The sequence below is a fragment of the Meleagris gallopavo genome, chromosome 35, assembly GCF_905368555.1.
Source record: "Meleagris gallopavo chromosome 35, MGAL_WU_HG_1.1, whole genome shotgun sequence".
NCBI classification, from domain to species: Eukaryota; Metazoa; Chordata; class Aves; order Galliformes; family Phasianidae; genus Meleagris; species Meleagris gallopavo.
The window spans coordinates 390,001-406,010 of record NC_139439.1 but is presented as its reverse complement, the minus strand read 5'-3'; the positions used below and the strand labels follow the sequence as shown (position 1 = coordinate 406,010).

The 16,010-nt window shown below is 64.6% G+C and overlaps 2 protein-coding genes across 6 annotated transcripts in view; one reads left to right on the top strand and one right to left on the bottom strand.

The window, feature by feature from the left end:
* Positions 1-9,296: 9,296 nt before the first annotated feature.
* On the bottom strand, positions 9,297-15,608 carry LOC104915739 (uncharacterized). 4 transcript variants are annotated; one of them, XM_085214949.1, is made up of 4 exons: positions 13,468-13,593; positions 11,835-12,343; positions 9,621-9,832; positions 9,297-9,507 (listed from the first exon to the last, which is right to left on the bottom strand). In XM_085214949.1, the coding sequence occupies exons 2-4, from the start codon at positions 12,308-12,310 to the stop codon at positions 9,344-9,346; spliced, it is 852 nt and encodes a 283-aa protein (XP_085071075.1). In that variant the 5' UTR covers positions 12,311-12,343; positions 13,468-13,593; the 3' UTR covers positions 9,297-9,343. The 4 variants fall into 4 exon arrangements, 3 of the variants coding, with proteins under 3 accessions (XP_085071075.1, XP_085071076.1, XP_085071074.1); XR_014880752.1 differs by lacking the exons at positions 11,835-12,343; positions 13,468-13,593 and adding an exon at positions 13,780-15,608; XM_085214950.1 differs by lacking the exons at positions 11,835-12,343; positions 13,468-13,593 and adding an exon at positions 13,780-15,353.
* Positions 15,391-16,010, top strand: part of CPXM1 (carboxypeptidase X, M14 family member 1) — a 6,566-nt gene continuing 5,946 nt past the window's right edge. Inside the window, exon 1 of one of the 2 annotated variants that reach the window (XM_085214940.1) lies at positions 15,391-15,824. In XM_085214940.1, the coding sequence (XP_085071066.1) occupies positions 15,479-15,824 (346 nt within the window). In that variant the 5' untranslated portion in view covers positions 15,391-15,478. The remainder of the gene's footprint in view (positions 15,825-16,010) is intronic. The other variant, XM_085214941.1, reaches the window with a different exon arrangement.

The window sequence follows — 16,010 nt, the reverse complement described above, 5'->3', positions numbered from 1 at the left end:
TGTGACGGCCGGCCGAGTCACTGAGCCGAACGCGCCCGGTCCGTTCCGTACGGGGAATGGGGGGTCCTGGGAGGGGGGTCCTGGGAGGGGGGTCCCGGGGCGGGGGACCGCGTGGCACCGCGGCGATGGGGATGGCGCGGGGCAGCGGCGATGGCGCGGGGCGATTAAAAGGCGTCGAAAGGAGCCGCCCCGCATCCTCGCTGTGCAAGCACTCGCATCAGCGCCCCGATGCCCCCCCTGCCCCGCAGCCCCCTGTGGTTCGGGCCCGTGGCGCTTGCTGGAGATGTGGGACACGCTGGGGCTCGGGCTGTGCTCACCACAAAGGCTGGCATTGGGTCACTAATTGGACCGGAGGTGAAATTAACCCCACTGCACCAGGATTGGAACCTTCTCCCCAAATCCTTCGTGTTGCCCCAGGTGATTTTTTATTTCCCTGGGCACGGGACCCTCCTCCCCCCCCTATTACTGCAGGTGCCACCGTCTGCATTCAGAACAGGGCCCTCTGACATCCCGCGAGGGGTAAGGAGGGAATGAAAAGGCTTTGGGCGATGCCCGCAGCGATCCAGTGTGAACAACGGGAACTTCAGCGAAAGAATGCGCAAGTTCATTGGGAAGGGAAAGGCTGCTAAAGAAATGTGTGTGTCATTAAAGGAACGCTCGTCAGCGCAGCGGAACGGGAATCCTAACTCAGCAAACGCGGCTCGGTGGCCTTCAGACCGTTCCTGGCGTGGATTCGCTTTTCGTTAAACACGGACTCTGCGACTGTGCGCCCGGAGCGGTGGGGAAACGGGAGGGGGGCGGCAGAAGGAGCGTCGGCCGCTGCGCTGCGCTTCTCTCCGTCGGCGCACGGGGGTGCGCAGCGGCTGCAATGAGGGACCGAACTTCGCTGCTCCGCCGGGACCTCGGCCGGATCGAAAACGGGAAATTCTGAGCGTTTCCAACACGGAGCACAGGGCGCAGGGGGTGGCACAGGGCGCGTGGCACAGGGGGCGGCTCGTGGCACGGGAGGTGGCACTTGGCACAGGGGGTGGCGCCGCGCACCGAGTGATGGCACAGCGTGAGGAAGAACGCAAAATTTGGAGTGCGGATCTCTGGTGAGAACGCTTTAATTCGCGGTTGCAACGGCGGGATCCTGCAAGCCGGAATGTACAACGAAAACCACACCGCTGCTTCGTATCCCCCAGCCCCCGATGCTAATTACTCCGGCCCGCTTCTCGTTAATTGAGTGCCCGGGTTCATCTGACACTTGCTATTGTATTTACAGCCAGATTCCGTCTACCTTTAATCTCTTTCTTTAACACTTCGTAACCCAACCTCATAATCTTGCCTGCCCCATCCAGCTCCAGAATCTTGGCAGCTCTTCCCGCTGTCTGCCTACCTGCCCATCCAAGCACGTCCCAGCTGGTATTTGAGGGCAGACCAGCGGGGTTTTTCACTCGCAAAGACACTTTTATCCCTCACAAGCGTAATTGCGCGGGGCGATGGCACAGAGCGACAACTCAACGGGGCTGTGGCACGTGGAACGCGGCGCGGGGTGATGGCACGGCGGGGTCTGTGCGCACCCGCACTGCGTCCCTATCAGCACTGGGGGCTGGAATGCCTGGGAATGAGAAGGGCTCGGCTTCCCATCTGCGCACTGACCCCGTGTCACACACTGTCCCCATCTGTGTCACACACTGTCCCGGTATGAGCTGTTGGAGGAGCTGTTGGAGGGGGTGCAGAGGACCACAAAGATGAGCAGGGCTGCAGCACCTCCCCACAAAGCCAGGCTGAGGGAGCTGGGCTGTTCAGCATGGAGAAGAGAAGCTGCGGGGTGACCTCAGTGCAGCCTGCGGGACCTCAAGGGAGCCTGCAGACGGGAGGGGATCAGCTCTTGGAAAGGGGAGAAACAGCAGGAATGGTTGGAAGGTGAGGGAGGGCAGATTTCAGTTGGGTGTCAGGGGAAGTTGTTTGCTGTGAGAGTGGGGAGGTGCTGAACAGCTGCCCAGAGAGGCTGTGGATCCCCATCCATCCCTGGAGGTGTTCGAGGCCAGCAAGGATGGGGCCCTGGGCAGCCTGGGCTGCTGTGAGATGTGCAGGTTGGCGGCCCCGCGTGTGGGGGGGGTTGGAGCTTCATCATCCCTGAGGTCCCTTCCAACCCGGGCCGTTCGGTGGTTCTGTGGCTCTGTGCTGTCACACACTGTCCCCATTTCTGCGCACTGTCCCGCCCCGTCCCGCAGAACACCCGCACACCGCTCGGCCGCCGTCCCCGCGGCTCTCCCATCGCGGTCGGGCCGTGACGCACCCCGAGGCGCGCGCGGTGCGGTTGCCGGGCGGTGACGGCATAACGTCCCCAAGGCACCGCGTTCCGCGCCCTCCGCCGCCGCCGCCGTCCCCCCCGCGCCCCGCAGCGCCATGTGCCGCCGAGCCCCCCGCTTCCGCTCCCGCTCTCGCTCCCGCTCCCGTTCCCGGCCCCGCTCCCCGCCCCGGCGCCGTAAGGGCGGAACGCGGCGCAGTCGCCGTCGCGGCCGAAGCCGTACGATGCGGCGGCGGAGAGGTGCGGGCACGGGCCGGGGGTCGGGGGGTGCCGAGCCGCGAGCCCCGGCCCGAGCGCGGCGCTCCGCTTCTTCTCTCCGTCTCTTCTCTCCGTAGGCGTCCGCGTCTCGACGGTGTATTACTACCGGAGGGGCCGCTGCAGCGGAGGGTTTTGAGCGCAACCCCGGGGACGCCGCGGCTCCGGTGCTATAAACGCCATCTTCACCGCACCGCCCAGCTCCCGTCCTTCCTCGCGCCGCCCGTTCCCCTCCGGTCCCCCCCGGCCCCGGCGCTGCCCGCGCTGCTGCTCCCAGCCCCGCACGGGGGCACAGAGCCGCCGTCCCCGTGTGAATGCGTTGTGACAGCGTCCCTCTGCACGAGCACGGGCACATGCACGTGGCACAGCGGGATGGCACGGCGATGGCACAGGGGGTGGCACGTGGCACATGGCACAAGGGGGTGGCACATGGCATAGGGGGGTGGCACAGGGATGGCACAGGGATGGTACAGAGATGGCACAGGGATGGCACAGGGATGGTACAGGGGATGTCACGGGGATGGCACAGGGATGGTACAGGGATGGCACAGGGGATGTCACAGGGATATCACAGGGATGGCACAGGGATGGTACAGGACTGGCAAAGGGATGGCACGGGGATGGCACAGGGATGATACGGGGATGGCACATGGATGGCACAGCAATGACTCAGCAATGGCAAAGCGATGGCACAGCGATGGCACAGAGGCACAGGGCTGGCACGGGATGGCACAGGACTGGAACAGGGATGATACGGGGATGGCACAGGGGATGGCACAGAGGCACAGAGGCACAGGGATGGCACAGGAATGGCACAGGAATGGCACAGGGATGGCACGGGGATGGCACAAGGCACAGAGCCACAGAGGCACAGGGATAGTGCAGAGATGGAACAGAAATGACACAGGGATGACACAGAGGCACAGAAATGGCACAGGGATGACGTGGGGAGGCACAGATGCACAGAGGCACAGAGATGGCACAGGAATGGCACAGGGATGGCACAGAGGCACAGATGCACAGAGGCACAGGGATGGCATGGAGATGGCACAGAGGCACAGAGGCACACGGTAATGGCACACGGAAGGCACAGGTATGGTACAGAGGCACACGGATGGCACACGGATGGCACAGGGATGGCACACGGATGGCACACGGATGGCACACGGATGGCACACGGATGGCACAGAGGCACAGGGATGGCACACGGATGGCACAGGGATGGCACAGAGGCACACGGATGGCACAGGGACGGCACAGAGGCACACGGATGGCACACGGATGGCACACGGATGGCACAGAGGCACAGGGATGGCACACGGATGGCACAGGGATGGCACAGAGGCACACGGATGGCACAGGGATGGCACACGGATGGCACACGGATGGCACAGAGGCACACGGATGGCACAGGGATGGCACAGAGGCACAGGGATGGCACACGGATGGCACACGGATGGCACAGAGGCACACGGATGGCACACGGATGGCACAGGGATGGCACACGGATGGCACACGGATGGCACAGGGATGGCACAGGGATGGCACAGGGATGGCACACGGATGGCACACGGATGGCACACGGATGGCACACAGATCGCACAGCGCACAGCGCCCAGCGCCGAGCGCGCAGCCAGCAGCGGGGGGCGGGGCTTAGTAGCGCTCGACCAATGAGAAGCTGATACGTGAGTCACGTGTTTCGGACGGCCTATATAAGGGTGCACGGCTCCGCTGTAGACCAGTCGCCCCGTCGGGGCGGTCGGAGTTCGGGTCTGTGTGGCTGCGCTGCGGGGCTACTGGAGCTCAGCGGATGGGATCCCTGGGGTTGGGATCCCGTGGGTGACTCGCCTCTTCGTCCCACTGATCAGCGTCCTCCTCCTTCTCAGCGCCCCGGTGCTGTCGTGCCCGCAGTAACCACGGAAGTGGAGCCGGTGTGGTCGGGGCTCTTTGTGCTGCACCCTGAGCTTAGCTCCGGCATCGGTGCCATCCCTGTGAAAGGGACATCAGCTGAAGGAGGAACTCAAGCAGTGCCATAAGGGTCTCCTGAATGTCCCCTCACCCGAAATGATCCCCCTGCTGCTGGTTCTGTGTGCCTTCCCAGGGCCGTTCCCTGGGGGATGTGAGTGCTCCCCTTAGCAGCAGTGAGCAGAGAGGCTTTAAGGAGGGAACGCAGCCCTTGGTGGGAGATTCTGTTGGGTTAGCAGGACGGTTTGATCAGCTTTGGGGCCCCAGTGCTTATTCCTGGGGTGAGGTGGTGTCTATTTGAACGTGCTGTTTAATGGGAAACAAAGAGGGAGTGGGAGAGAATGCATCCAGCAGGACCTGGGGTTGTCCTGGCAGGTGAGAAATAGCCACCAACAGCCCCAGAAGGGGCAGAAATAATGATGGAGATGGGGGCATATGAAGGACTTATGAGAAATAGAGAAAATCCTGGGGTGGAGGAGGCAGTGCTCCACTCTCAGAACCTTCTTGCATTTGAATGGGAAGATGCCGAAATGGCAAAAACAGCAATGGGGGTGGGCTGCATTGCCCCAAGGGTTGGCTGGGTCGCATTTATTTGTTTGGAGGAATGTATTTGGATGGCTGCTGGGATGAAGGTGAGGTACAGGAAGGGCCTTTGGGTGCAGGGGAAATGTTCACATCATCCAGAGTGAATGGGAGTGATGTGAAGGTGCTGCAGTGACTGGGGGAACAGAGGGGAAGGCAGAAGTGGGGGCTGCCCCATAAGTGGGGATCTGAGCCTTGGGAGCTGTGGGGTTTGGGTGTGCATGGGAAAGAAGCCTGCTCTAAACAGGATGGAGCTGGGATGGATTGAGGGGAAGAATCGCAGTGGGGGAAACAGGAGAAGGAATCCAAGCAATCAGACAGGCAAACTGAGTGCTGTACCAGGACAGAAAGCACAGATTGGCTGCGGGGTAATTAATGGGTCTGCCCCATTAATTGAAGCTTTGTGGGCTGATGCTGTTAGACCGGAAAAGGTTTTTCTTTCCAAACCTCCTGCGAAGGAGAGCACTGAGCTGGCATTCCTGGATGCCATCTGAGGACAAAGAAATGGGGATGGCAGAACTGAGAGCTGGGGGTCTCCAGGGCCTCCAGGGGGGACTGTAGGGTCTACGATGGGAAAACCATCCACTGGGCCTGGAGAAATACCCAGTGAGTTGGGGTCTGTTGGTGCAGGGGTAGAAACTTCCGTTATTTGTGGTGATCTGCAGGAACCCTCAGGCACAAAGGCTGGTAGATGGGCTGGGGTACAAATGGGCCCCGTAACCCAAATGTGGTTAAAGGTGGGGTTGGGCACCTCCCACCTGTGAGGATGGGCTGTCCATCACCCCGATTCCGGTGTGTGTATTGGGATCAGGCACCGTGTGGGGAAATGACCCCAGTGGCCACCCACGTTCTGCTGGGTTTCGTTCACAGGGGAGGGCAGGCAGTGGATTTCCCACGTCCTGCCTTGGGCCGCACGCATTCACCTGCGTTTTGTCAGCATCCAGCGGTGCGTGGCTGAGCAAACTGCAAGCAGCCAACTGCTGCCACCCGTGTGCCGCTGCGTTGATCCAGTGCTGATGTGTGACTGGATGGCGGCGTTAGAAAAGGCAATGGCTTCATTGGCTGCACGTTTTACAAGAGAAAGGGCGGGCTGTGAGCCCCAAAGGGCCGTCAGATGAATTCCTGGCTGTCTTTGGCCGGGTAAGGCCGAGGTCCTGCCCAGCGCTGACGTAGATGAGATTCAAGCATTCCTGGTTCCCACAGCACCAAAAGCCCTCCCGTGTGGGGTTGGTGATCCGCACCCAACGCACGTGGGTTGGCACACGGAGTGGCTGGGCGCAGGGGAGAGCTCACATGTGAGCACATCTCAGGGCATCAGCCCTTGCAGTCAGCAGGCGGTGATGGAGCCCCAGCTGGAGTCGGATGGCTTGGATCACCCGACGGCTGCATCACAAACTGCAGGACTGAAGATCTCACGGGCAGCAGCCAAAGCATGGGGGCTGCCCGCCCAGCCACCCTACGTTGTCCAGGCACGTCGGGGATGTGATGCTCGCTCAAGAATGGGGCCTGCTGGAAGCCACAGCCCGCCTCTCTGCAGGACCCCATCCATGGCAGCGGTGGCAGATGGATGCCGTGGGTCCCCTTCCTTGATCTGAGGGGGAGGTAGGAGCTCGTGTGTGTCAGCACAGCCTGTCCCGTGCCAAAGGCAAACCCAGCCTGTGCTATCCAGGCACTGCTACGCTGGCAGTGTCATGTGGGACTCCTCAGGTCATCAGGAGTGAGCACGGTGCAACCGTATGGCTGCAGCTGTGCAGAAGTGGGCTGCAGACACCGGCATTGAGTGGTGGTTTCGTTTGCTGTGCAGTCCAAGGGAGCTGGCCTAATGGAAATGTACAACAGGTTTATTGCGAAGGGGGCATTGGCCGTGTCTGTACAGAAGCCAGAGCCCCCCTTTGGTGCCCGGTCCAGCAATGCAGCCCCAGGAACCGGGCCAAGGGCTGCAGAACTGCATGGGATGAGTCCAGTGTGGGTGGAGGTGCTGATTGCCTCCTTCTCCAGACCCCGCTGACCATCAGGAGGGCTGAGCCACTGCTCTCTGTGTTGCTTTAATCTTGATGAATGCCCTTCCAGGTGCGCCCCCGTCCTGCTGTAAGGCGCTGGCATTGCCTTCCAGTGTGTCACGGTGCACTTTGACAGGTGTTTGTATGGCTGTGAGCTGTGTGTGGGCCCTGTTCTGAATGCAGACGGTGGCACCTGCAGTAATAGGGGGGGGAGGAGGGTCCCGTGCCCAGGGAAATAAAAAATCACCTGGGGCAACACGAAAGATTTGGGGAGAAGGTTCCAATCCTGGTGCAGTGGGGTTAATTTCACCTCCGGTCCAATTAGTGACCCAATGCCAGCCTTTGTGGTGAGCACAGCCCGAGCCCCAGCGTGTCCCACATCTCCAGCAAGCGCCACGGGCCCGAACCACAGGGGGCTGCGGGGCAGGGGGGGCATCGGGGCGCTGATGCGAGTGCTTGCACAGCGAGGATGCGGGGCGGCTCCTTTCGACGCCTTTTAATCGCCCCGCGCCATCGCCGCTGCCCCGCGCCATCCCCATCGCCGCGGTGCCACGCGGTCCCCCGCCCCGGGACCCCCCTCCCAGGACCCCCCTCCCAGGACCCCCCATTCCCCGTACGGAACGGACCGGGCGCGTTCGGCTCAGTGACTCGGCCGGCCGTCACAGAGGGCCGCGCCCGCGGGCGCCTATAAAAGCGGCGCGGGGCGCGGAGCGGCACTTCCCGGTCCCGCACGGCTCGGCTCCGCCGCGGCGCCGTCCCACCGCAGCCCGGCATGGCCCGCTACCGGCGCAGCAGGACCCGCAGCCGCAGCCTCCGCCGCCGCCGCCGCCGCTCCGGCCGCCGCCGCAGCCCCCGACGCCGCCGCCGCTACGGGAGCGCCCGGCGCTCCCGCCGCTCCGTGGGGGGACGGCGCCGCCGCTACGGGAGCCGCCGCCGCCGCCGCCGCCGCTACTGAGCCGCCGCCGCCACGCCGCGCCCGACCCGCGGCCCCGCGCTGCCGCTCCGCCAATAAAGTGCCGTGGCACCGGGCGCGCGTGTCCGTGCTTCTGTCCGCGTCTCGGGCCGGCGCCGTGCGGGCTGTGTGCGGCCCGGGGGGTCCGGTGTGTCCCTTTGGGCCCTTGGTGTCCCCCGTCCCACTGGTGTCCCGTTGGTGTCCCGTGGTGTCCCGTGGTGTCCCATGGTGTCCCGTGGTGTCCCGTGGTGTCCCATGGTGTCCACGTGTGCCATTGTGCACCAGCTGTGCCCGTTCCGTGGTGCCCGTCCACGTCCCCTGGCTCTGTCCCCGTGGTGTCAGTGTCCAGCAGTCCCACATCCCAGGGTGACATGGTGCCCACCTGTATGCTGGCTGAGCACATTCTGTTGTGTCCATCTGTGTCCCCTTGGTCCATGTCCCACGGCTCCCCATGTCCCATGGTGTCCAAGCCCCATTGGTGCCCCTGTGTGTCCCTGTGCACCATCTGTGTGTGTCCCATGGTGTCCATCCATGTGCAATGGCTCCGTGTCCCATGCTGTCCATGTCCATTGCTCTCACATCCCAGGCTGTCACTGCACACCAGCTGTGTGCATCCCTTGTGTCCAACCTCTTCAGTCCACATCCCACGGTGCCCCACGTCCCGCAGTATCCTTGTCCCAGTGTCTGTGTGCCATGGTGTCACCGTGCAGGGCTGTGTGCCTCCCACAGTATCCATCCGTGTCCCAGTTCCATGTCCCCATGGCGTCGGTGCCACCCGCCGTGTGCGCCATGCAGTGCCGCAGTGTCCCCCACATGTGCAGCCCAGGGCTGCGTGTGCTGCCACATCCAATCCCAGCAGCCACACACCCAGTGCCCACACATGGAGTTTCCCCATATCCCAGCCCCGCTCCCCCGGGTTCCCCCTTCCGGTCTCCCTTTCGGGACCCCAAGGCGCTGGGGGTCCCTGGGGCATTTGGTCCGAGCCATGGATGAGGTTGGAGCAGCACCGGGTGGTGCAGCTGAGGGTGGTGTGGCTGCAGGGACAGAGAGGCTGCGCCCACCTGCTCTGTACTGGGGCTGCTTCCTGCCCCCTGTCCCCACCCATCCCTATGTCCCAGCCTGTCCCACTTGTGCTCAGGACCTCGCTCCCGTCCCCATCCCTGTCCCAGGCTGCCCGGGTTTGCGGGGGCACGCAGCGTGCCTCAGGGACGGCCCTTCCCCACCCCACAGCCACCAGCACGCAGCAGACGGGCACGGATCTTTATTGCTCAGTGAGCGGGACTGCAGCCATCCTCACATCCCGATGGGCTCCTCGAAGAGGAAGATGAGGGGCAGGAGCAGCAGCAGGTAGAAGAAGAAGACGTTGGCCTGGGACAGGTGGTAGGCCAGGATGACGCACGCCAGCACCTCCAGCAGCACCTCGTTCACGTGATGCAGCTCCATGGTCCTCGTGAGTCCTGTGGGGTACGGCCTTGTAGGGCATCGCCCACAGCGCTGGGTGGGAGGTGCTCCTGGGGGCACCCAGCGCCCACCCCCCGGCACCCACAGACCCTCTGGGGCCGGCACTCACTGCGCTCTGCTCCCATCAGGGTCCCGGCACCAATCCCGTCCCCGGCCGCATCCCTCCAGCTCAGCACCCGACGGGAGCGGGGGGCGATGTCACAACGGGGCCGTGTGGGGTGAACCGCACCCTGGGAAGGGGCAGCCACGGAGCCTGGATTTCTTGGGACCGGGGTCTCAGCGGGACCCCACAGCCGCGGTCGCCTCACGTTAGGACAGCACCTGTGGGATGAGGGAAGATGCCTGGCCGGGAGCCACTTGGTCACCGCGTGGGATCCTCTGTGGCACCGCCGGCGGTTTGGGCACGAGCCCCGCGGCCGGCAGGGGCTGCCGAAGTGTTTGCCTTGGATGGCAGCCCGGAGCTCGGCTGTGGGCTCAGCTCCCAGCTGGGCGGTGCAGGCAGCGAGGGCAGCGAGGGCAGCGTGCCAGGGCACAGGCACAGGGCACAGGACATAGGACATAGGACACGGGACACAGGACACAGGGCACAGGACATAGGACATAGGACACGGGACACAGGACACAGGGCACAGGACATAGGACAAAGGACACGGGACATAGGACACAGGGCACAGGGCACAGGGCACAGGGCACAGGACATAGGACATAGGACACGGGACATAGGACACAGGGCACAGGGCACAGGGCACAGGACATAGGACATAGGACACGGGACACAGGACACAGGACACAGGGCACAGGGCACAGGGCACAGGACATAGGACATAGGACATGGGACACAGGACACAGGACACAGGACACAGGGCACAGGACACAGGGCACAGAGCACAGGGCACAGGGCCCGGGCATGGGACACAGAGCACAGGGCACAGGGCACAGGACACAGGACACAGGGCACAGGGCACAGAGCACAGGGCACAGGGCACAGGACACAGGACACAGGGCACAGGACACAGGACACAGGGCACAGGGCACAGGACACAGGGCACAGGACACAGGGCACAGGGCACAGGCACAGGGCACAGGACATAGGACATAGGACATAGGACACGGGACACAGGACACAGGGCACAGGGCACAGGGCACAGGACATAGGACATAGGACATAGGACACGGGACACAGGACACAGGACACAGGACACAGGGCACAGGACATGGGACACAGAGCACAGGGCACAGGGCACAGGGCACAGGACACAGGGCACAGGGCACAGAGCACAGGGCACAGGGCACAGGACACAGGACACAGGGCACAGGACACAGGACACAGGGCACAGGGCACAGGACACAGGGCACAGGACACAGGGCACAGGGCACAGGCACAGGGCACAGGACATAGGACATAGGACATAGGACACGGGACACAGGACACAGGGCACAGGGCACAGGGCACAGGACATAGGACATAGGACATAGGACACGGGACACAGGACACAGGACACAGGACACAGGGCACAGGACATGGGACACAGAGCACAGGGCACAGGGCACAGGGCACAGGACACAGGGCACAGAGCACAGGGCACAGGGCACAGGGCACAGGACACAGGACACAGGGCACAGAGCACAGGGCACAGGGCACAGGGCACAGGACACAGGACACAGGGCACAGGACACAGGACACAGGGCACAGAGCACAGGGCACAGGGCACAGGGCACAGGACACAGGACACAGGGCACAGGACACAGGACACAGGGCACAGGGCACAGGGCACAGGGCACAGAGCACAGGGCACAGGGCACAGGACACAGGACACAGGACACAGGGCACAGGGCACAGGGCACAGGACATAGGACACAGGACACAGGGCACAGGACATAGGACACAGGGCACAGGGCACACAACACATGACATACGACACACAACATAGGGCACAGGACACAGGGCACAGAGCACAGGACACAGGACATAGAACACAGGGCACAGGACACAGGGCACAGGACACAGGGCACAGGACATAGGGCACAGGGCACAGGGCACAGGACACAGGGCACAGGGCACAGAGCACAGGGCACAGGGCACAGGGCACAGGGCACAGGACACAGGGCACAGGACACAGGGCACAGGGCACAGAGCACAGGGCACAGAGCACAGGGCACAGGGCACAGGACACAGGGCACAGGACACAGGACACAGGGCACACAACACACGACGCAGGCACTCAGCGTCGGGTGACGATGGCTGGCGCGTGGCTCCCGGCCATCCCACACTGTTCTCGCTTATGGGGCACCCCGCCGGCACCGGGGCTCCGCCGGGTCTCACCCGCCCCACGGGAGCCGCAGACCCCCCCGGGATCGCTGCCACCAGCGGGTCAGGGATGCGCAATGGGCTCCGAGCCCGCAGCCGAGGTCGGGGCTCGGCCCCGCTCGGGTCCCGGCGCCTTTAAGGGCCGCGGCTGGCAGCCGGCGGCGGTGCGGATGCGGCTGCTTGACGGCGGTCCAGCAGGGTGGAAATCCATGAAATCCCTGCGAGCGCCGACTGGGGCGGAACGCGGCTCCGGAGCTGCGCTGCGTGCCGGGCGCTCGGCTCGGCTCGGGGCCCGGCCGCCGTGCCAGGACTGCGGAAACCTCGAAAGTGGCTTCACGTGGGGCTGAGTCACCGCCCCCGGCCCTTCGCACAGCCCTGCGCTGCGGGCGCTGCCTCCGAGCACAGCGAGTCCTTCCTGCCATCCGGCCCAGATGGACGCGAATAAAGCTGTGCTCCTGCGGGCCAGATGTCGGTGTTGGGGGTGGGGGCATCCGACACTGCCGGCCGTGCCCGGCTTTCAGCTTCTGCTGGGGGGGAGCAGCATCACAGAGTGGGAGCAACACACCCAACCCACCCCAACCCATCCAACCCATCCCAACACACCCAACCCACCCCAACACACCCCAACACACCCCAACACACCCAACCCACCCCACACACACCCAACCCACCCAACACACCCAACCCACCCCAACACACCCCAACCCACCCCAACCCATCCCAACCCACTCCAACACACCCAACCCACCCCAACCCACCCCAACCCACCCCAACCCATCCCAACCCACCCCAACACACCCAACCCACCCCAACACATCCAACCCACCCCAACCCACCCCAACCCATCCCAACCCATCCCAACCCACCCCAACCCACCCCAACACATCCAACCCATCCCAACCCATCCCAACCCACCCCAACCCATCCCAACACATCACAACCCACCCCAACACACCCCAGCCCACCCCAACCCACCCCAACCCATCCCAACACATCACAACCCATCCAACCCATCCCAACACACCCCAACCCACCCCAACCTATCCCAACACATCACAACCCATCCAACCCATTCCAACACACCCCAACCCATCCCAACCCATCCCAACCCACCCCAACCCATCCCAACACATCCAACCCATCCCAACCCATCCCAACCCACCCCAACACACCCCAACCCACCCCAACCCATCCCAACACATCCAACCCATCCCAACCCACCCCAACCCACCCCAACCCATCCCAACACATCCAACCCATCCCAACCCACCCCAACCCATCCCAACACATCCAACCCATCCCAACCCATCCCAACCCACCCCAACCCATCCCAACACATCACAACCCACCCCAACACACCCCAGCCCACCCCAACCCACCCCAACCCATCCCAACACATCACAACCCATCCAACCCATCCCAACACACCCCAACACACCCCAACCCATTCCAACACACCCCAACCCATCCCAATCCATCCCAACCCACCCCAACACATGCCAAACCACCCCAATGTATTCCATCCCAACCCCTCCCAACCAACCAACTCATGCCAACTCAACCCAACCCATCCCAACCATCCCAAATAATGTCAATCCATGTCAACCCATCCCCACCTGTGCCAACCCTTTCCAGCCAACCCACTCACCCACGAGCATGGGGTTCTTGGCCACACACAACCCCATTGCTGCTGGACATGGAGCTCCCACAGCTCTCACGGAATGGCCCGGGTTGGAAGGGACCTCAGGGATGATGAAGCTCCAACCCCCCCCACACGCAGGGCCACCAACCTGCACATCTCACAGCAGCCCAGGCTGCCCAGGGCCCCATCCTTGCTGGCCTTGAACACCTCCAGGGATGGACGGGGATCCACAGCCTCTCTGGGCAGCTGTTCAGCACCTCCCCGCTCTCACAGCAAACAACTTCCCCTGACACCCAACTGAAATCTGCCCTCCCTCACCTTCCAACCATTCCTGCTGTTTCTCCCCTTTCCAAGAGCTGATCCCCTCCCGTCTGCAGGCTCCCTTGAGGTCCTGCAGGCTGCACTGAGGTCACCCCGCAGCTTCTCTTCTCCATGCTGAACAGCCCAGCTCCCTCAGCCTGGCTTTGTGGGGAGGTGCTGCAGCCCTGCTCATCTTTGTGGCTCCTCTGCACCCTCTCCAACAGCTCTCCTGGCCACCAAAGGGTGCTGTTGGCCACGAGGCCAGCAGGAGCCCAGCCCTGCCTCCCCCCTCGGCCCAGCCCAGCTGCTGGAGGCTGTAACAATCCTAATAAACCACAAGAGAAGGTCAGGCCCTGGAATGCCCTTTAGGGGTGGAAAATGAGGTCATGGGCAGATGGCAGCAGCGCAGCAGAGGCTCCTCAGAGGATCGTGCGTGGGGGCAGGACGGGGCTGGGGGTGACAGGACTTTGGGGGGGGAGCTGGGCTGGGGCAAGGGGAACAAATGGGGCTGCAGGGAGGCAATGCAGCAACGCTCAGCTCCCCGCACGCACCGAGGGCTGGGGTCAGGTTGTGGGGAGCCCTGGGTATCCTCTCACTCCCCCAGACCCACTTGAGGGCACACGTAGGTGGTTTGTGTGCAGGCACCCACCTGGTGCCCAATTCCCCCCAGGTGCCCCTCTGCTGTGGCTCTGGGCTCCCCTGGGCACCGTGGAGCCTGGTTCCAGCATCTCACACTGCCCCGTGGGTCTGTGCCACGGCACACGGGGGTGGCAGCAGGGGATGCACCCACAGCACGGCACGTCCACAGCCCCCCCTGGGTGCGGCGACCCTCGTGGCCACCAACAAGGGGGACACGGCGGTGCCCCGGGGGTCCCCACGCTCCAGGGCACAACGTGGGGTGGGTCCCCCACACGTCCCCCAGCACCCCGAGCTGCCGGGGCCGGGTGGGGGCGGTGGGCACTCAGGCAGAGCCGGCTGTGGGGCGCAGCTCCACACGTGGCCTCGTGGGTGCCCGGGCTCAGCCGGCAGCACCGGCGCGGTGCGACGAGCGGCCCGTGCTCGGCCGTGGGGTCGGGGTGCTCGGGGTGCCGGGGGTCTCCGGGTGCAGAGATGGAGCGATCACCGCACAGCTGGGGCACGCGGGGACGACGGGAGAGCGGCGGAGGAACGGGGAAGCACCGACGGCGTCGATCCGGCCCGGGAAGGGTTCGCGCGCAGAAGTGCTGTGTAATCAGAAACAGTTGTGGAAGGGCGGAACGAAACCCCGTGGAGAAAAGGAGCGGGGATCTGGGGCGCAGCCGGGGACGGGGCGGCCGCAGGAACGGGCATCGCGCTGCCCCGCAGCCGCACGGAGCGGCGGGGTCCCCGGGGCGGGGGGCGGCGGCGGCGGCGGCTCCATCGGCCCCCCCAGCGCCGAGCGGGCAGGGACGGGAGGAGAGCGCAGGAAAAGGGGTCCGGGGCGGGGGTCCGTCAATGCGCTCCCTGTTTCCTCCCGATCCCCCCATTCCCGCGTCGCTCCCCCCTCAACCGCGGTCCGCCGAGCCGCCCTCGCCGCTCCGAGCCCCGCGCAGGGCCGAGTCCCGCAGAGCGCAGCGGGGTGGGGGGCGAGGAGGGGCGGAGGCGGGGACGGGGCGGGGGGGCCGCGAAGGGAGAGCGGGGAGGGCCGGGGCTGAGCGCTGAGCTGCGCTCCGTTCGTCCCGTCCCGTCCCGTCCCGCCATGCCGCCCCCCCCCCTCGCTCTGCTGCTGCTCTTCGCCGCCGCCGCCGCCCCCCCGGCGCCCCCCGGCACCGCGCTCCGACCGGAGGCCGTGGGGATGGGAGGCCCCGGGGGCTCCGCTGCGACCACCCCGAGGGGCGCGGCCCCCCCGACGGGCACCGCCACGGCCCCCCCGAGGGGCACGGCCCCCCCAAAGGGCTCCGCTGCCACCACCCCGAGGGGCGCAGCCCCCACAAAGGGCACCGCCACGACCCCCCCGAGGGGCACGGCGACCACCCCCACGAAAAGAACGGAGCGGGGGGGGCCGAGCAGCGCAGCCCCCACCCGAGGGGGGCCAGGGCCCAAAGGTAGGGGGAGCTCGGGAGGGGGGGGAGGGGAGAGTGGGAGTGCAAATGTGTGTGCGTGCGTGCGAGAGTGAGCACAGCTGGGTGTGCGCAGTGTGTGTGTGTGTGTGTGTGTGTGTGTGTGTGCGGGGGGTTAATGTGAGTGTGCACGGTGTGTGTGAGTGTGAGCAGGTGTGCAAATGGGTGTGA